General features: G+C 47.3%; 1 protein-coding gene across 1 annotated transcript; it reads right to left on the bottom strand.

Moving 5' to 3' along the window:
* Positions 1-1,065: 1,065 nt before the first annotated feature.
* Positions 1,066-3,519, bottom strand: LOC309652210 (olfactory receptor 3A3-like; the record flags this gene model as incomplete). Its single annotated transcript, XM_082445724.1, has 1 exon — positions 1,066-3,519. A coding segment is annotated over one exon (927 nt), but the record flags the coding sequence as incomplete, so codon positions are not given.
* Between the last annotated feature and the right edge of the window lie 17,115 nt (positions 3,520-20,634).

The raw sequence follows: 20,634 nt of genomic DNA on the forward strand, positions 1-20,634 counted from the left end.
GGCAGAAAACACCGTGAAAGCATCAAATTGGGAATCAATTGGGATAATTCTTTATAAATCAGATAGTAAAAAAAGCAGGATACAAAGTGCAGAAGGCAAAAAAATAAAATAAAATCAATGTCTAATTACACAAAAATGTTAAACTCTGTTATGGAACAAAACACCATAAATAAGATGAAAAGACAAACAAGTTAGGAAAAAATCAGTGATACAAATAGTAAACTAAAGAAAATATCTTTAAAATGTAAAAAAAAAAAAACAAAAAACTCTTAGAAATCAGTACATAAAAGACAAACAATCCAATAGGGAATTGTACAAATGACAAGAACATGGCATTCATGGAATAAGAATTATAAACAGCCAAATTGGTACTTGATATGATCTTATTTATGTAAAAAAAATATTGTAAATGCAGGTTAGCATATCCTAGGAAAAAATCTAGAAGAATACACATAAAACTGCTCATAGTGGTTAGTGCAGAGACATTATGAGAAAAAAATTTTAAAAATATATTTATTATTTATTTATTTTTGGCTGCGTTTGGTCTTCATTGCTGTGCATTGCGCGAGCAGGGGCCACTCTTCGTTGTGGTGCACGGGCTTATTGTGGTGGCTTCTCTTGTTGCAGAGCATGGGCTCTAGGCACGCGGGCTCAGTAGTTGTGGCACATGGGCTCAGTAGTTGTGGCTCACGGGCTTCAGTAGTTGTGGCTCACGGGCTCTAGAGCGCAGGCTCAGCAGTTGTGGCACACGGGCTTAGTTGCTCCGCGGCATGTGGAATCTTCCCAGACCAGGGCTCGAAGCCTTGTCCCCTGCATTGGCAGGCAGACTCTCAACCATTGTGCCACCAGGGAAGCCCCCTATGAGAAATTTTAACTTTCTAATAATGCACCTTTATGTAAAGCATAAATGATTTTATTTCATTAAAATTTTTTTTAACCATTTAAAAAATTGAAGTATAGTTCGTTTACAGTGTTGTGTTAGTTTCAGGTGTATAGCAAAGTGATTCCATTACACACACACACACACATTGCCATATATATATATATATTCTTTTCCAGATTCTTTTCCGCTATAGGTTATTACAAGATATTGAATATAGTTTCCTGTACTATACAGTAGGTCCTTGTTTATCTACTTTATATATAGTAGTGTGTACAAGTTAATCCCAAACTCCTAATTTATCTCTCCCCCTCTCCCTCTGCTATCCTCTTTGGTAACCATAAGTTTGTCTTTTATGGCTGTGAGTCCATTTCTGTTTTGTAAATAAGTTCATTTATATCATTTTTTTAAAGACTCCACATACAATTGATATCATATGATATTTATCTTTCTCTGTGTTACGTCACTTAGTATGCTAATCTGTAGGTCCATCCATGTTGCTGCAAATGGCATTATTTCATTTTTTTATGGCTGAGTAATATTCCATTGTATATATTACCACATCTTCTTTACCTGTCAATGGACAGTTAGGTCGTTTCCATGTCTTGGCTACTGTGAACAGTGCTGCTCTGAACATAGGGGTGCATGTATCTTTTTGAATCATAGTTTTGCCTGGATATATGCCCAGGAGTGGGATTGCTGGATCATATGGTAGTTCGATTTTTAGTTTTTTAAGGAACCTCCATACTGTTCTCCATAGTGGCTGCACCAATTTACATTCCCACCAACAATGTAGGAGGGTTCCTTTTTCTCCACACCCTCTCCAGCATTTATTATTTGTAGACTTTTTTTGGCTGCGTTGGGTCTCCATTGCTGTGCGTGGGCTTTCTCTAGTTGCGGTGAGCGGGGGCTACTCTTTGCTGCAGCGCATGGGCTTCTCATTGAGGTGGCTTCTCTTGTTGCGGAGCACAGGCTCTAGGCGCACAGGCTTCAGTAGCTGTGGCACGCGGGCTCAGTAGTTGTGGTTCGCGGGCTTGGTTGCTCTGTGGCATGTGGGATCTTTCCGGACCAGTGATTGAACCCGTGTCCCCTGCATTGGCAGGCAGAGTCTCAACCACTGCGCCACGGGGGTAGTCCCTATTATTTGTAGACTTTTTAATGATGGCCATTCTGACCGGTGTGAGGTGATACCTCATTGTAGTTTTGATTTGCATTTCTCTAGTAATTAGCGATATTGAGCATCTTTTCATGTGCCTGTTGGCCATCTGCATGTCTTCTTTGGAGAAATGTCTACCTAAATGATTTTATAATAAGCATATATTGTAGTTGAAAAAAATAAAAAATCTCTAAGTGTCCAGAACTGTAAATACACAGTGATTCCAGTTTTGTTTCCCTGCTTTAAATACACATGCACATACATTTGTAGTTCAAAAAGAAACCTGAAGGAAACCATGAAAATGTTCACAGTGGTTCTCTGTAGGTGGTGAGATTGTGAAGGGTATTTTTTTTTGTCATTTTATGAGCTTCTGTAACTGCACAACTTATCCAGTGACAGTGTTTTATTTCTATAAATACAAAAAACAATGTTTTAGAATAAAAAAATGCAACAGAAATATTTGATCTTTGCTAGAATGGAGGAAAGCCTGGCACACAAAATAGGATTCACCAAATGGACCATCTACACTAAATTTCAGACTCCTATGTAGTTGGATTCACTCCCAAAGCATCAGGTATGTGCCAGCTGCACTGGAGGAGTGTGGCCTTGTTTCGCATATGCCGTAGACGATGGGGTTGAGCATGGGAGCGAGGACCACATACAGCACAGAAAGAACCCGGTCTCTCAAGCCAGAGTGTGCAGAGCTGGGAAGGATGCAGCGGAGGACTGAAGTGATGTAGAAAATACAGACCATGGTGATGTGAGCGCCACGGGTAGAAAAGGCTTTTCTTCGGCCCTCAGCAGAGTGAATCCTGAAAACCGCAGCGACAACATGTATATAGGAGATCACAACCAGGGCACAGGGTGCAAGAGCCACCAGAAAACTGAAGAAGAACAGGGCAAGTTCATTGGCCCACGTTGTGGAGCAAGAGAGTTTGAGCAGTGGAGGGAGGTCACAAAAGTAGTGGGTGATAAGGCAGGGTCCACAGAACTTGAGTAGAGCTGCAAGGATGGTGTGGGTGAGTGCATTGGTCAAAGCAAGCAGGCAGGAGATTGAAGGCAGTCCTGTCCAGGTCCTTTGGCCCATGAGGACTAGGTAGTGCAGTGGCTGGCAGATGGCTGCGTAGTGGTCATAGGCCATGGCTGTGAGCAGGAAGCACTCCCAGGAAGCCAGGAAGTGGAGAAAGAATATCCGGGTAAGACAAGCATGACAGGGCATGACCCGCACTGGTGCCAGCAGATGTACTAGAATCTGAGGCACCGTGTTGGACATATAGGCAGTATCCAGCAGCGAGAGGTTGGCCAGGAAGAAATACATGGGGGTGTGGAGTCGGAAGTTCCCAGCCACAGCCACTATGTAGACCAGCAGAAAGATGGCGAAGAGCAAATGCCTCAACTCCTCGGTGTCCCATTCCCCAGCTGCATGAAACCACGCACAGAAACTTGCACCTGTAGAGTCCAACTCAGAGTCAGATGAGGGTTTAAGTTTGGAGTTTCAATTTACAAAAGGGAGTGGTGGTGAGGGACAGAGAAAAAGAAGGCAGGTTTCAGGCTTAAGGGAATAAAACTCAGAATTGGAAGAATGAAATTAGGCTCAGGAGACCAGTGGTAAAGTAGAGGCCAGGAGAATGGAAACCCCATCAGCCCTCACACCAAGAGGATTTGCACAGACCTTGAAGTCACAGTGCATGCACATCCTATGAGAATATCAAAGTCAGTCCCTCAGAAACTTCTACCTGAATAAGTGGCCCTGCACCTTGTAATTACCTGAAATTGCCCCATCACCAACCCAACAGAACCCCTACTCAGGATCAGTGATGAGGTCAAGATCAGGTCCCTCCTTCTCTTGCGCTGAACCTTTCAGTGCCTCCCATCTCACTCAGAGTCAAAGCCAAAGTCCTCCTCATGGGCTAGCAGGCCCTCTGTGATATGCCCTCTCCTTTCCTCTCTGATCATCAGACAAGAGTTTCGTCAGCATCTTGTCCCATGTCACATCTTCAGACCTACCTACAGCACAAACATCCTTACCTATTTCCTGCCTTGGCGGAAGAGGGCTCTGCCCTTCTATCCAAGGCTAACTTCTCCAGCTTCTCTTCATCTCAGTACTTGGCAATCCTTTTACATGTGAGTGTACTAAATGCCGCTAAATTGTTTACTTTAAAAGGGTTTATTTTATGGTATGTCAATTTTGCCACAATAAAGAAGAAAGCAAATTAAAGAGTTTTTTCAGACATATAAAAGCTGAATTATTGTCAGCAGAAAACCTGCACTACAAGAAATGTTAAAGACAGTTCTCCTCAAGGAAGGATGACACCAGATGGAAATTTGGATCTACATGAATAAATGACGAGTTCCAGAAATGGAAAATATGTAGGTAAATATAAATTTTTCTCATTTTAATATCTCTTTCAGTCATAGCAAACCGTTTAAGCAAAAATATTAACAGCATAGTGTGCGGTTTATAACCAATGTAGAAATAAAATGTATGACAACAATAGTACAAAGGACATGAGTGGGTAATTGGAAGTATATTGTTGTAATGTTCTTACATGATATGTGGAATGATTTTAAACCATTTGAAGGTAGTCAATAATAAGGTAAAATGTGTACTAGAAACCCTAGATCTAAAAAAAGATATAGTGAGGATAAAATTGAATGCTAAAATTTATTCAATCTAAAAGAAGTCATGAAAAGATGGAACGAGGAATACAGAACACATGGGACAAACAGAAAATAAAGTGCAGGATGGTAGATTTAAACTGAACCATATCACTAATTACATTAATGGTAAATGGTCTTCAGTTAAAAAAATGCTTCAGTTAAAAAGCAGAGATTGTCAAAGTGGATAAAAAGGCAAAACAAAACATATGCTAAGCATAAGAAACCCACTTTAAACATAAAGATATACATCTGGTAACAGTAAAAAGATGTCTGAAGACATACCATGCAAACTCAAATAATAAGAAAGTTTGAGTAGCTATATTAATAGCAGGCAGAGTAGACTTTACGATAAGGAATATGATGGGATGGAGGACATTTGCTAATGATAAAGGGATTATTTCATGAAGAAGTCATAATAACAAAGCTTCAAAATGTATGAAACAAAACTCACAGAAAAGAAAGGAGAAGTAAAGTAGCAATCAAGAGGAAACTTATCTTAAGTAACAGAACGATATTGCAGAAAATCAGATATAGAAGAGCAAATTTTAATTTTAAATTTAACCTAAATAAGCAGTAGGAAAGAAATAATGAAAAGCAGATATGAATAAAATGTAAAATGAACAAATAAATGATAGAGAAAAATCCATGAAACTGAAAGCTTTTAAAAATACCAATAAAACTGATAAAAACTGTAACCAGGGAATGTTAGGAAAAATATTTGTGAATAAATTTGCCAATTTAGATGAGATGGACAAATTCCTTGAATGACACAAATCACCAAAACTAACTCAAGAAGAAGTGGAAAACCTGAATATCCCTAAATCTATGAAAGAAATGGAACAGAAAACTCCAGGCCCCTATGACTTTACTAGTGGCACACAATCTTATACAAACTCTTTCAGAAAGTAGAGGAGGGGAAACACTTCTCAAATCATTTTATGAGGCCAGCATTACAAAATACCCAAACCAGATGAAGACATTGCAAGAAAAGAAAACCATAGACCAATATCCTTCATTAACTTACACACAAAAAACTTAATTAAATATTAGCAAGTTTAATCCAGCAATATATAAAGAGGACGATCCATTATGACCAAGTGAGATTTATCCCAAGAATGAAAGACTGGGTTTGCATTGAAAAATCAATCAAGAGTTATTCATCATATTAACAAAATAAAGGAGAAAAACCATGTGATCATTTCAATAGATGCAGAAAAAGCATTTGACAACATTCAACAACCACTATGATAAAAACTCTCAGAAAACTAGGACTAGAAAGAAACTTTCTTAATCTGATAAAGGCAATCTACAAAAATCCTACAGCTAAAATGATAATGGAGGAAAATATAATTCCCCTCCCCTGAATTTGAGAATAAGGTATGGATGTTCACCACTTATATTAAGTATTGTCCTGGAAATCCTAGGCAGTGCACTAGACAAGAAAGAGAAATAAAAGTTATACAGATTGGAAAAAATAGAATTCTCTTTATTCAGAGATGACATGTTTGTGTATGTAGAAAATCCTAAGCAGTCTACAAAGAAAGAAACGTGAAATTTAAAAATCACTATCATTTATAATAGTATCCTAAAACATGAAATACTTAGTGATGCATTTAATAAAATACATGCAAAACATTTACAGTGAAAACTAAAACCTATTAATAAGAGAACTTAAAACCTATATTAATGGAGAAATGTATCATGTTCATGGATTGGAAGACCCAGTATTTTTTTTTTTATTTTGCTCACAAAAATTTAACGTTTGAAGATTTCCATCAAAAAGCAAGATTACACATAGACAAAAATTAGGAAAGCAAACAAATAGAAAATTTGTGAGTAGAGGAAAGAAAAGTAGTACATATGGCAAAATATTCAATCCCACAAATTACTTATAAAATGATAATTAAAATAGCAAGTGAATAAAATTTTATAACTAGTAAATTAGATGTACTAAAATTAACAGCCGGGCTTCCCTGGTGGCGCAGTGGTTGAGAATCTGCCTGCCAATACAGGGAACACGGGTTCGAGCCCTGGTCTGGGAAGATCCCACATGCCGTGGAGCAACCAGGCCCGTGAGCCACAATTACTGAGCCTGCGCGTCTGGAGCCCGAGCTCCGCAACAAGAGAGGCCGCGATAGAGAGAGGCCCGCGCACCACGATGAAGAGTGGCCCCCACTTGCCGCAACTAGAGAAAGCCCTCGCACAGAAACGAAGACCCAACACAGTCATAAATAAATAAATAAATAAATAAATAATTTAAAAATGTACTGATAATATGCTTTAAAAGAAAAAAATTAACACCCAGTGCTGACTAGGTTGTAGTAAATGGGTATACTATATTGGTGACAGTGTGAACTGATGTAATTCTTTTCGGCAAAAAATTTGCAATACATTTGAAAAGAAACATACATCTATTGCATGGGATACTGGACATCCTGTAACTCAGCATCTACAGCTTTGTCTCCTTCTCCTCCGACACTGGACAGAAATAATTCCATATTCAATCTTTCCAAGGTGCCCCACAGTATCAGTTACCTGGGTGTTATCTGATATCCTCAGATACATATGAGGATGAAGGATGAGAAATATTAAACCCAGACCCAGGAAGTATGAGTATATATTAGGAAAAGGATACCACAAAGGAACGAAGACTCAAGTATTAAGAAGAAATTTGGGGTCTTCCTTGGTGGCGCAGTGGTTAAGAAGCCGGCTGCCAATGCAGGGGACATGGGTTCGAACCCTGGTCCGGGAAGATCCCACGTGCCGCGGAACAACTAAGCACGTGCGCCACAACTACTGAGCCTGCGTGTCACAACTACTGAAGCCCACGAGCCACAACTACTGAAGCCCTTGTGCCTAGAGTCCGTACTCCGCAACAAGAGAAACCACCGCAATGAGAAGCCCTTGCACCGCAACGAAGAGTAGCCCCCGCTCGCCGCAACTAGAGAAAGACGCGCACAGCAACGAAGACCCAACACAGCCAAAAAGAAATAACTTAATTAATTTTAAAAAAAGAATATATATTTAAAATATCCTGCTGGTCAGCAAGAAGATAACAGCAATTCCAATTTATTTGGAAATGTGCGAAGAATATGAATAGGCTAGTTACAGAAAAGGAAGCCCCCAAAGGTCACAAGAATATAGTAGGAGTGCAGACGGGTACAGCCATAGCAGAGAGCAGCGTGGCGCGACTGAATCCAATGACGGCTGCCCATCCCTAAAGCCCAGCAATTCTGCTCCTGGGAACTTGCCACTGGTCCCCTTAGTGGGTATGTATGAGGATGTCCATCAGGTATTTTTCGCAGAGGCGGGAGTCAGAGCCCCCTAGACGTCCCACTGACCCTCCTTCTGCCCTTATTTCAGACCCTCAGGTGGGTCTGGTTAATTCATGAGTTTCCTCTTGTGATATGGACGACAGCAGAAGCCAACATGCTAGACCCTTGCTCAGTACATTCTCTGGGCTTTTCCCGCACATGTCCAACCAGTGTCCACGCCTACTCACTACCTACCCATGTGAGTCCGGTTCTGCACTGATGGTTTTTTTTTTCTTTTTCCAGTGATGATGATTAAAACCTATTTGCTAAACCTAAAACTAAAAAACTATAAGAATGTCTGCTCATGGCTGCCCCTCTGCAACTCCCACAGGGGAACCTGGGACAGAGAGCTCATTGAGTCTTCCGTAAGTGACTGTGAGGCTTTAATTCCCACTTGGCTTTCGTACAGGACCGCGGCTCGGCCTCCCTAGTCAGTCGGCTGTGGTGGGAGTGGGTACAGCATGGAGATCAGCAGATGCAGGGCCCCTGCCGCGTCTGGAGAGCCAGTGTTAAAGCTTCACCAGTGCAGCACTGGCAGCCCGGGCGAGGGCGCCTGCTGAGTGAGCGTCCACCTCGGGGCAGCCTCTGGGGCCGAGGGCAGGGCTGCGGAAGGACGATGACCAGCCCAGCGGGTGGAGGAGTGGCCTGCAAACAGCCGAGAGGAAGCCAGACCGGCCCGTGTCACCTCCTGGCCCTGGGACACGAGGGGCCGGGCCGGCCCAGGGGGGACCTGTGAGGCCTTGGCTGGCGCATCTCTCAGGACAGCTGACGTGGATCAGCTCTCCGGCAGGAAAGATGCTGTTTCTGGGTTCGGTCAGGTAAGTCAGTGGCTCCCCGCTAAGAGTACGCACGGGAACCTAGCCCGGGTTAGCTGAGCAGCGCTGGCCTATGGCCTGAGCGTCCAGTCCCTCCCCCTCCCCCAGCTCACCCATGGAAGCCCTAACCCCGCCACGGGATGGACTCGGGAGGCGGGCCTTTGGGAGGTAATAGGGTCTGGACGAGGTCATGCGGGTGGCACCTCCATGATGGGGTCAGTGAAGACGCCCACCAGCCCTGACCTCCCCGCTCGGCGGAGACCCCGCTGCTTGGAGGTCCTACGCTTCCCCTGCTGTTTGCGGTTTACTCTGGGCTTTACCGGGGGGCAGGGTCGGAGGGCTATGGGGGTGCGTGGGTGGCCCTTATTGCCTGGAGCAGATGGTTTGGGAGACGGGTCAAGGCCTCGGGAACGGAAAGGCGGCGTTCCCGGCTCGGCGGTGACTCCGTGGGCACTCGGCGCCCGCCCCACGCCTCCCGGCCCCGGACAGGAGGGGCCGGTCTGCGCAGGCGCATCCGGGGCGCCCGAAAGGAGCGGGGCTTCACGCTGGAGCTGAGTCTGTGCAGCCCGACGGGGCCTCCGGGGCGGCCGGCGGGGGGCAGGGTGGCAGCCAATCCGGAGCCGGGAGGCGTCGTCAGGGGTGTCTGCGCAGGCGCCCTGGGCGTCCCGGGGCCGAAGGGGCGGGGCCGCGTGAGGCGCGCAGGCTCTCCTCGGCTCTCAGAGGGACGCGCGGCGGCCATGCAGGCCGCGGGGGACGGCGGCGCGGCAGGCGCAGGGGGCCGAGGTGGCCAGCAAAGCTCCGGAACTCCTGGTTGCCGGAGAAGATCAGGTAGCCCTGAAGGCGAGGGTGGTCCCCGGCGCCCGGAAGCCCGGCGTGGGCCTGGCCGAGGAGGAGCAGCGAGGGGAGGCCCTGCTGCAGGCCGTCAGGGTGGGCGGGCGTCACGTGCCCTAAGACGACGTGGTGGAGGTGCAGCGCTCGCGGCTGTCGGGCCTGGAAGAAGACAGCTGGTGCTGTATCCTTTCCGTGGAGCCTCCCTGGGCTGGGGCAGCGGTGCGGTGGCCGGGTACGTGGCGGCCGCCTGCGGAGGGGACGGAGGGGAGCGCAGGGCGCAGTCAGGGGCAGCAGGGGCGGGCAGCCTGGCAGGAAAGGGGATTGTCAATGCCTGAGGAGCCTGGAGGGTGGGGAAGGACCGAAGGGTTAGGGAGGCGGCTCCGGGCGGTCTCATCCTGGGGTAAAAACGGGCCTCTGAGGTGTGGGCAAGCCCGAGATACCAGCAGATTCAGTAGCGGATGGTGCCTTAACCACGTCTCCCCCAGCAAGCTCACAGTGCCTTTCCGATCCCAACTGGAGGCACACATGGCCCACAGAGCTCTGATCGCAGGTGCCCAGCGTGACCCAGGCGTGATTCGGGAGGAATATACAGTGAATGGCAGTGCCCTAACTATGTGAGTTCTAGAAGAGTCTGCCGTGGGCGGGGGTCGGTGGCAGGTGCTGGGATCTGATCTCTGTCTTAAGAGTGCTGTGATGGGGCCGCCCATATACGGGCTTGGTATAAGGAGGGGGCTGGGGGCTGGGGGCTGGTGCCCTGGACCTACGTGAGCGATCTCCCCTTTAACCTGATTTCCCTTTTCCCTCACTTGTAGTAGATGGGCTGCTGAAGACCTTGATCTCTTCCGAATTTCCATCGACTCCGTCCTCGATCAGCTTTCCCGGGTGATTGGGAATATTCAGCACCTTTTGCTCCCGCCTCCCTAAAGGCTACGCGAAGGAAAGGGGGCTGAGGGCTAACCTTGTGTCCCCTACTAGGCAAGGCTTAGGGAATTCAAACTTGAGTAATCACCACTTTGTTATTTGGGTTTAATGTTTTGCCAGTACTGGCCCTTGGTATCTTGGTTCACTTGTTTGGTTTCCCTGCGGCTCGAGGAGTGGGATGCTTCAATGTGTATTACTGCAGAAAATAAAACTAGGCTACTGTTTTGTGTCACAGTTTCTTTTCAGCTGATGCATTTCTGGATTTTTTATCTTTGTCCTCGTGTTGGAGGGAAGGTTCTGGAATTCAGATATTCCAGTAGTACAAGGTAATTGAAGACAGTTTAGGAAAATGAAAATCAAGCCCGATGTTCAGCACTAACTACTGTCAACATTTTAGAACTATTATTTTAGTTGTACTTGCACGCTAAATGTATAACGGTATGCAATGTAGAAGTCATCAAGTTTAGCATTAAATTTTTTCCTGACTTTTTTTCATTTAACATACTAGCTTCTCCACATTCTAAAAACTCTTCAAAAATATGTTATTGAGTGAAGGTATATAAGATGCATCATAATGTAATCATTGAACATTTAAGTTGTTTTCAGTTTTTTCATTGCTACGGTTAACGATTCAATGGAATTCATGTATGTAATTCTTTCCATGAATGGTTATTTCCTTAAAGTATATTCCAAAAGTTAGAAATATTGATCTAAATGTTTACTTTTCTATTTCTTTTTTGAGACTCTTGATCACAGGGAATTCCCTGTCAGTCCAGTGGTTAGGACACCGTGCTTCCACTGCAGGGGGCACGGGTTCGATCCCTGGTTGGGGAACTAAGATCCTGTAAGCCACGCGGCATAGAAAAAAAAAGAGAAAGAGAGAGAGAGGAAACAGACTATCTTTAAAAAAAAAAAAGACTCTATCACAATTTCTCTTCAGAAAATACACCCACTACCAGATTTCTGGTTTCCTAACATCCTTGTCACAATTGGCTTGGTTTCCTACTAAAATTAAAAACTTGGTTTGCACAAGAAGAGAAAAACCCTAGGCACAGTAAAATAGCAGTGTTGTGGCTGACTGGACTTGTTTCAGATCAGTGCAGAAAAGTGCTGGTACAAGAACAATTAGTTGAGCGTTTGGGCAGGCGGAGTTAGCTCCCTCTGATATCCTTTATCCTGTGATCTTGCTAAACTCACTGACTGGTTCTCCTCACTCTTGTACATTGCATTCGGTTTTCTACATAGACAATCACGTTGTCTGCAGAGAAAGCTTTACTTCTTCCTTTCCGATTGGGATGTCTTTTATCAATTGATCTGTCTCCTCATAACGGGCTGGAGTTTTCTGAATCTTAGCATACCCTTTTCCTTGGGTGCTGGGTATTTTTTTTCCTAAGTATATTCCAGAACTTCAAAAAATCTAATATTGTTAACTTACTTGGAAACAGTTTGATCCTTTTGAGTCTTGCCTTGAGACTTTATGGGTGGGAGCAGAGCAGCTTTTAGTTTTCCACACTACTGAGACAAGATCCCTCTGAGTACTGTATATGATGTCACCCGAATTCGGAGTTTCGACTAGCGGACCCTCCGCCCTTGGGCACGGTTCTCCCCCTGTGCCGCTGTGTCCTCTCCGGTCCTCCACCCGCCAGCTCCGGCTGCCTGCGCTCTGCGATCCACCCCCGAGACCCGGGGAGGCGGCTGGACTCGGTCCGGACAGTCCGTGTAGACAGCAAGCTGGGGCAGCTGCACGGCTCACCTCTTCGGGGTCTCAGCTCCCAGAGGTCACTGAGGGTCCTCCCTCGCCTGAGGCCCAGTTTCTTCACAGCCTGTGTTTCATATCTTTTGGCTGCATTTAGGGGATCCTTGCCAGCCAGTGGCGGGGAGATCCGGTCCCTGTTCCTGCATGTGCGTGAGCGGAGTCTGCCGGGACAGAACCCAGAGAGCTCTGGCCGCGTGGGCTGGAGGGAGGGGGACGCTGGTGCTGGGGATGGTGGCGGTGGGCATGGCGATGACGGTGATGAAGGAGCATCTCCCCCGCCGGCACGCAGCAGCTCTGGTGGCTACGGTGATGCTGCCTTTCAAAATATAAGTCAGATCACGTCTCCCCTGCCTAGTTCCCGTCGCGGGCTCCATTCTCACCCAGAACATAAGCCAGAGGTCCTTGTAATGGCCAGCAAGCCCCCACATTCTAATCTGTGAATCCCCCATTGCCCCTCTTACCTCCTCTGCTCTCTCTTGCTCACTCCACGCCAGCCACGCTGGCCTCTTGCCTGTGCCCTCAACATTCCAGGTTTTCTACTGAGTTAGGGCTTCTGCACAGTCTGTTCTCCCTGCCTTGAATGTGCTCTCCAATACTGCGCCTGGCTGACTCTCTCATCTCCTGCGAGTCTGCCCGGATCTCATCTTCTCACGCTACTTCTTCCTGCGGCCACCAACAGCGCAGTGTGCAGCCAATCCTCTTCATGCTGTTCTTTTCCACACCACTCATCCCCTTCTCTAATACAGTATAATTTACAAGTTGACTTTTTATTTCCTGCCTCTTCCCCATAGAGATAACCACTATTCTGACTTCTACCACCGTAGAGTGTGAAAGTGAATTAAAAGTCTCATGTTGAAGACCTAAACAATGGAAATGATTTAAAATTTCAAGACAGATATGAAACAGTTAGGATGCAATTGTTCATACAAAGGTAAGCAAAAGATGAAACTCATGGAAATGGAGGTTTTGACCATGAAACCAAGAGCAAAACCACAGTGCTGGACAGAAGCCAAATGGCTCTGATAAGGCAGAGGGGACGCGGGCCATGGATCGTTCTGCCTTCCCCATGGAGCTCGCCCAGGAACCGATGTCTGTACGCGGCGGCAGAGTGGGCTCAGGTTCGTTACCATCCCCGTGGAGCTCCAGTGACCTGGCAGCCTTGACCGTCCCCGCGGCTCTCCAGCCCCCCTCTGCCGTCGGTGAAGTGCCCGTGGCGGGGAGTGTGCGTCTCAGCTCTGCTGTCTCCCGTCGGGCCCCCTGCTCCAGCCTCCACCACTGCCACTCGCTCTCAGTTGCAGAAAATAAAAACTAAATTTATAACAACAAATGACAATTAAAATAGGGAAATGATAACGATAAATGCAATTTAAGATCAAGGAAAATAAAGAAGTAGAAAGCTGGCAACTTAGGGAGCTGTCTGCTGAAGTAAAGGGGCCAGAGCACGAGGGGCCTGGGGCTCAGAGACCTTTAGGTCAGGTTTCCCGGCCCCTGCTTCTGAGGTTAGCCCTGTGGGCCGACCTGCTCTCCTTTAGGTCAAGGGCTCGGTCTGGAGTGTGTGTCAGGAAAAAGCGTTCATGGTAATCAGCCTCGTACTTGACCAGGGGGAGGAATTTCACGTGGCTTCTCCTCCTTCCTCTCAGCACCAGGACTCCCGTTGGCTGTAGGGTCTCTGCTTTTGGCCTGTTTTCCCCAGACCTGAGCCCCTGCTATTCTGGTGGTCTCTGCCTCACATCGTGGCCTAGAGATGCTGCTGACCTGGCAGCCAGGGCAACTGGGAGTCTCAGCCATAGGGAAAAGGGAGGCGGTGGCACAAGAGACCCCCTCTGGGGAGAAGCAAGCTGGGCGCTGTTGCTTTTTAATGTCAGTAATGACAAAGGTGGTGTTATACGTGGTATCTGGCAGAGCCGGTAACTTTACTGCCAATGATCGGAGCTAGTTGCTGACCCAGGTGTCAAGATGTGGTTTGGCTGAGCAGGAGCAGCGCTGCTTACAGCCACCCGCTCAACTGTTTGCAGCGAAGTAACATGGATGCAGGTCATGCCATGGGAGTCAGGTGAAGTCTGTTGTACTTGAAAATGGCAGTGAAGTCTACTTCCACTTATTCAGGTTTCAGAATGTGTCCCGGAGTTTTTCAGATGTCGTCACTTAAATAAGAGGGCACTTAGGTCACGATTCCTCTCCTTATAAGACTTTTATTAATGCCAGACATGAAATAGTAAAAGCGTAGTGAATTGTTAAACATCTGCACGGTTGTGGGTACAAAGGTGGTTTGAACGGGGCCCGAGGAGGAGGCCTTGAGAGGGGGGAAGCCAGGCCTAAGGGGAGCCATCAGTCTCGACCCGGACCCAACGGCCACGACTCAGCTGCTGCTTGCTGCGTGGTGAATTGGTCTGGACACTGAGTCCCCAGGGTCACACCATGCGCTTGTAGCCAGGCTGTGTGCTGGGCCTCAGGGCTCCTCCCTCCCCGAGGAAAGCTTAACTCCCAACGTTCCTGGGCCTGTGGACTTAGGCTTGAGACCCTTCGGTCCCCCTTTCTGCATGACAAAACCCCTGATCTGGAAGTATTTCCTAATGAAAGGAGACGGAAGGAAACGGAGCAAAAAGGAGCTACAGAAAATAATGCGAGATTAATTGCTGCACTGTCCTGTTGATTCCCAGATCTTCTAGAAAGGTGTACTCTGCGCAGTGTACAGACATGCCACGTGTACTTGACTTGGAGTGGTATCTGGGATCATTTCTGGTAAAAAAAAAAAAACACAAAAATCCCTCAGACCCCATCACAATCATAGCCCTCCATTACACGTGGATTACCTCTGCCGGAAAACAAGATTTGGCCGGCATCGTTGTGATTTACGGTGCCTTTCCCAGGAGCATATGCTGCCGTCAGCTCAAAACTACCTGTATTTTGTGTCCCTGAATCATTACGCCTTTGTGTAGCCATCCATTAGCAGTTTTATCAAAGCAAGACATAATCCCGTACACCCTGGGAATCCCATACACCCAAGACATAATCCTATACGCCCTGGCGAAGTCATATTTTTTTAAATCCCTAATCACTTCCAAACAAGTCACACTGCTCAAGTGTCTATTGTTTCGTGCAGTAAGTATGTCCCTGGAAACGTTTTGTAGAAACAGATTTTTGTTTTTTGGTCAACTGGATGACATTTCACTGCCGACAAAATTTCAGCTGCCTTTACTATTCCAATCTATCCTCAATCTGCTGAGGTACTTGACACTTGGACGTCCAGTTTTTCTGCACTGGCCTTTGTCAGGCAATCAGTGACCCAAACACAGGTGGCCCACACATAGGGAAGCCACCATCTATGGGAACTGGCAGTCCGTAGCCCTGGATTCCTGCCTGAGGCTCTGTGACTCCTTGCAAGTCACAGAAGGAAGAAGGCAGCTCCTTACAGGCTCTGGCCGGGGAGCAGGCCGTGGGCTCAGGGAGCCCTCTCGTGGCTCCATCCAGGCTCACTAAGGACTCTTAACTTAGTCCAAGCCCTTGGCAATTGCCCCCCGTCTTGCTCTGGGAAGAAAATGATGTCACCAGACCGTGCTGCTTTGAACATCAAAATTACTTCTTTTCTGGGCTGAAAAGCCAAGATTTTGGCACTTACCTTCGGAGCAGTTCGAGACCCTGAAACCCTACAGCAAAGCCTACAGTTGCCCTGCCTAACCCTGGCTGCCGCAGACCTGCCCGCCTATGTGATCCATCCCCGTATATGAGACACCGTGGCCGAACAGTGGGCCAGAACCTGCCGACTACCCAGTTGTTCAGATTTGTCTTCTGGCTGCAGGTGCTCAGAAGGATCAGGTAGGGGCATTAAGTAAAACTCCGTGCCCAATCGAGCCTGTCGTCTGGGTCCCCTGAACCCCAGTGCCCCAGGAAGGAAGGGGTGACAAGATGCCCTCATTGCATGGTGGGAACGTGTGCACGCTCCAGAGCTAGTCACCACTAAAGCAGAAGGGAAACATTAGCCGGGAAACCCGAGACTTGAAGTCACCGGTTTTTGGTTGGTTTGTTTGCTGTTGTTTTTTGGGTCATAACAATCACTCAGAAGCTTGAGTCCAGCACAGTGTGGCCAGGGATAGCTTTCCCCGGGGTGGCAAAGGTTCTTCTGCCAGCACTAGCCAGCTCATGGGACACACATGGCAAGGGGACCATGTGAACCAAGCATGGACTTCACACTGATGGTCGGGAGGTGTCTCTAATGGTAACTGCTGATTACGCTAGAGTGCCCCGTTTGGACACCACACAAAGAAACCCTGGCTCGACAGGCATACCTTTCAAGTGGAAAAGCACCTGCTCAAAATCCTATGAAAGGGAGAGGAGCTGATGAGTCATCCCGTGTCTGCACGTGTCTCCCACGCGTCTCCGAAGTTACCCTAAGTGACTGAGGCAGCATTAGACGGCGGAAGGAGCCGGACTCGCTGTCTCACTCCATGAGTCATCCTGGGCCAAGCGTTCCCTTCTCTGGTTCTTGGTATTGTTTTCCTCGAAGTGGGAGCAGTGATCGCCGCCAAGCCTAGCTTCCGAGGCCTTTGAGGGGAAGGGATGAGACGGTGCGTGTGAAAGCATGCCGGGAAAAGGCCAACAGCAAAGGGACACCCGGCCACAGGCGGCTGCTTAAGCACAACGATGTCCCTAGAGCCACCGGGGTCATCTGATATGCTCATGCCGGACCTCGGGACTCAATGCTCCTGTCACTCGCATTGTCTTCCTGCCACCATCCCTAGGCTTGGTGTCTTGCACTGTGTCCTCAGGGGTGGGGACAAGACGGTGTCCAGGCGCGTCTCTCCTCGGATCATTCATGATTCCAGCGGAAGCACAGGACAGAGGTCGAGACTTCAGGCGCTGGAGTCAAAAGATGTCATCCCGTTGGCTCCAATCTGCACGTCAAAGGCTCCACTGGAGAAGATTTCTGACGCCTCTTTTGCTTTGGTGGCTCCCACCCTGCCGGGATGGGGCTGTCTACGTCCCGGCGCACCGGCCTGAGGCTCGGCAGGGGCGAGCGCGGCCGCTGACGAGGGCCGGCCCCCCTCAGAGCCCCTGCCCGCAGCCCAGCGCCGTCACGCTTTGGACTGCCTCTCGTCCGTCCACTCCTGCTTTGTGCTCTGCAGAGCTTGCGTCTTCTGCTCGTCCACTTGCACGTAGTCTACTCTCTGCTCCTCTGAGAAGAGGAGTTTCTGAAGGGGGAGAACAGAAAGCTTTCGTTACATCCAATTTAAAAATTCGGCACAATGTCAGTCAGTCTCTGGTGGCTTACAGTGTCGAGTATTGGCTGGCCCTCCCTCCTGGGTCGTCACTTGCAGAAGTGTCACGCTGCGTGTGAATGTGCGTGAATCTCTCCTCACCTCCGCTCCCTTCAACTTGGCCCTAGCCAGCTGACTCGCCTTGACCAGTATAACGTGAGTGGGGTGACGGGTGCCCCTCCTAAAGAGAAGAGAGGCGTCCTGCGATCCTGCACTCTCCCTTTTTCCCCTGCCAGGACGCCGGCATGCCTCACGTGGGGACCGTGACGGACTGTCCCACAGGCGACAACTGAGAAGCCTTTGCGGTCGAAAGCCGCAGAGATTCAGGGCTTGTCTTCACTGCACAGCCGACCAGAACTGGCTAATGCACCGTCTGTGCTTCTCTGTCTATCCCGCTGACCAGCTTTGCTGGACTATCATTTTAGGTTTGTGGAATGAAACGAAAGGTAAAGGGCAAGTGGGAGCTCATTCAGCAAAAGGGAAGGGAAGCCTCCCAGACTCTTCTTTTCTCCACACACACAAAATGAAATTACACTGTATATTCTGTTCAGCAAGTGATTTTTCTCATCAAACAATAATACACTGTTAGCGCAGTCTAGACTACGACCATCCCTTGCTAAGAAATATTTAGCCGTTGTCCACTGCTTACCAGCCACTCATTCCATGGCTTCCCCTGTGCAGTGAGTGACAACAGTCAATGGCTAAGGTCCCTTACACGTATTAACTCACTGAATCCTCACGACAGGCTTCAACATAGGTGTTATTTCTGCTGACCACTCCACAGACAAGACTACTACTCAGAGGAGTCAAAACTGCCCAACCTGGCACTTGAGGCCCTTGACGGAGCTGTTTCAAAGCCAGCTGACAGCTCCCGTCACCACTCCCCAGAGTCTAGCCAAACGGGGCTGTTACTTCCTCCCTCAGCAGGCCCTTCCTATGCCTGGACTACACTTTACCCCACCCTCATCTCTGCCAGAGCAATTTCTCAACAAACCTTATGGTCCGAATTTTGAAGAGCACGAAGACTACGTCCATTTACACATAGACATGCAAAGAACGTTCCCCCCGAGGGAAATACACCAGGACTTCTGGGCGGCAGAATTAGGGCTGATTTGAAGACTCTTCACTGTACGTGTCTGTATGTCTCAGACTTTGCAAAGAGAACATCCATGGTGGAATCATCGAAACAAAATCCAAACCGAAATGGAATCTCCTGGGAATTCTCAGACACAGAGTACTTCCTACCTGCTGCACAGGGGCTGGTGACGCTGAGTTGAAGTCCAGGGCTAAATAATCCAGGCTGAATTTCCTCGTCCACGTCAGGGCTCCACTGCTCAGCAAGTTGGCTTCTCCGTGCTCCTCCTAGAAACCAACGTCACAGGATGCGCGTTACCAATTTCGGGCCGGGCCGCCCAGGGGAAGAGCAGCTGCCATCGGACAACAGCGGCCCGACGAGTCCTGTGCAGCTCGGCCTGCACCTCGGAAGGAGAGCTGGCTTTGAAATACAATACAGCCCATTTGGCCTTCACATGAAGCTATGCCTTCATTCACCATTGAAGCAGCTGGCCAAAATCTCCCCCAAGAAGAAATCATTTCACGGATCTGACAGGCCCATGATACCTTAGAGACTTTAAATCCTGAAAAGGTCAATCACACTTACGAAAGCTTTCGTAAAGACATCCCAAGTGCATTTAAAGATACTTTATACAATACAAACAGGGATAACGTGTGCAGCACACAGCCATGGCATCTCCATCCGGCTTCAGACTACACCACCGCTACACGACACACACGGCACATGCCGAGGGCCCCCTTCTACTGCTGCCTTCTTGCCCCCCAAGGGGGTGAGTGCTATCCTGAACTTGGTGTTTACCACTTTTGTTTTTAAAGATGGTTTTATGAATGTGTGAGTGTCCTTAAGTGACATACTGTTTTGTTTTGCCTGTTCTGAACTTTTATCAATAGAACCGTTATTGTATGCATTTTTGGTGACTTCAATTTGCGCTCCATTTACATACTTCACATTCACCCATGTCAGTGCCCTATTTCATTCATTTTCATTAGCATACATGATTCCATCGCATAATTTATTTAACTGTTCCACCAACAACAGACATTTGAGTTGTTTCCAGTTTGGAGGCTCTTACAAGCAATGCTGCTGTGAGCATTCATGCACCTGTGGAAGAATTTCTAGGGCGTGTCCCTGGGATGGGGGTCCCTTCAACTTGACTATCACCAGCCTGATATGAGGAAAATGGTACTTTACTGTGATTTGATTTTCCACGCCCTTGATAACTTAATTAACTGGCCATCCTTTCATATGTTTACGGGTCATTTCTTTTTTTCTCTTCTGTGAATTATCTGTTTTAGGTTTGTTTTTGTTTTGCTAATTTTTACACTGAAGTGTTTGTGTTTTTCTGATTTTTCTCAGTACTCCCTCACATATCTAAGAGACTAATAATTTGTTGGTTATGTGTGTTGCTAAGAGCCCATCACAGTCTACAGTGGGTTTTTCTTGGTGTTTTTTAAGTTAAGAATTGTTCTCGCTTTTAATGTAACATATCAAGATTTTCCTGAGTAGCTTCTTGCTCTTGTATTTTGTTTAAAGCGTTCTTCCTATGCTGAGGTTGTAATTTGTTTCCCCACATCTTCTTCTAAGTTATAACGTTTTTTCCTTTACATTTAAGTAATAATCTAGCCTCAACTGATTTTGACATGTGGTGGTGACACAGGGATACAATTAGTTGCCTTTTGTTCTGTTTGTACCCCACGTGGGCAGCCCTCCTTTCCCCAGGAATGCAGCCTCTGTTCACATATCACGTTCCCATATGTGACTGGCTGGTCAGTCCTGCTGACTGTTTTTGCTGCATCTGAGACACTCACTTCGCTTTTCTCCTTTAACGTGTTAATGAGCTTGACTGACTTGATAAGATTCCTTTAATTTATGGCCCTGACAGCTCACCTCTCAGGGGGTATTTGTAACAATAAGAGACTTGAAAAAAAATGTCTCTCCTTCTGGCACAGTTTTTGTTTCTTCCAACCTGT

Source organism: Balaenoptera physalus (genome assembly GCF_965194825.1).
Source record: "Balaenoptera physalus genome assembly, chromosome: X".
Lineage (NCBI taxonomy): Eukaryota > Metazoa > Chordata > Mammalia > Artiodactyla > Balaenopteridae > Balaenoptera > Balaenoptera physalus.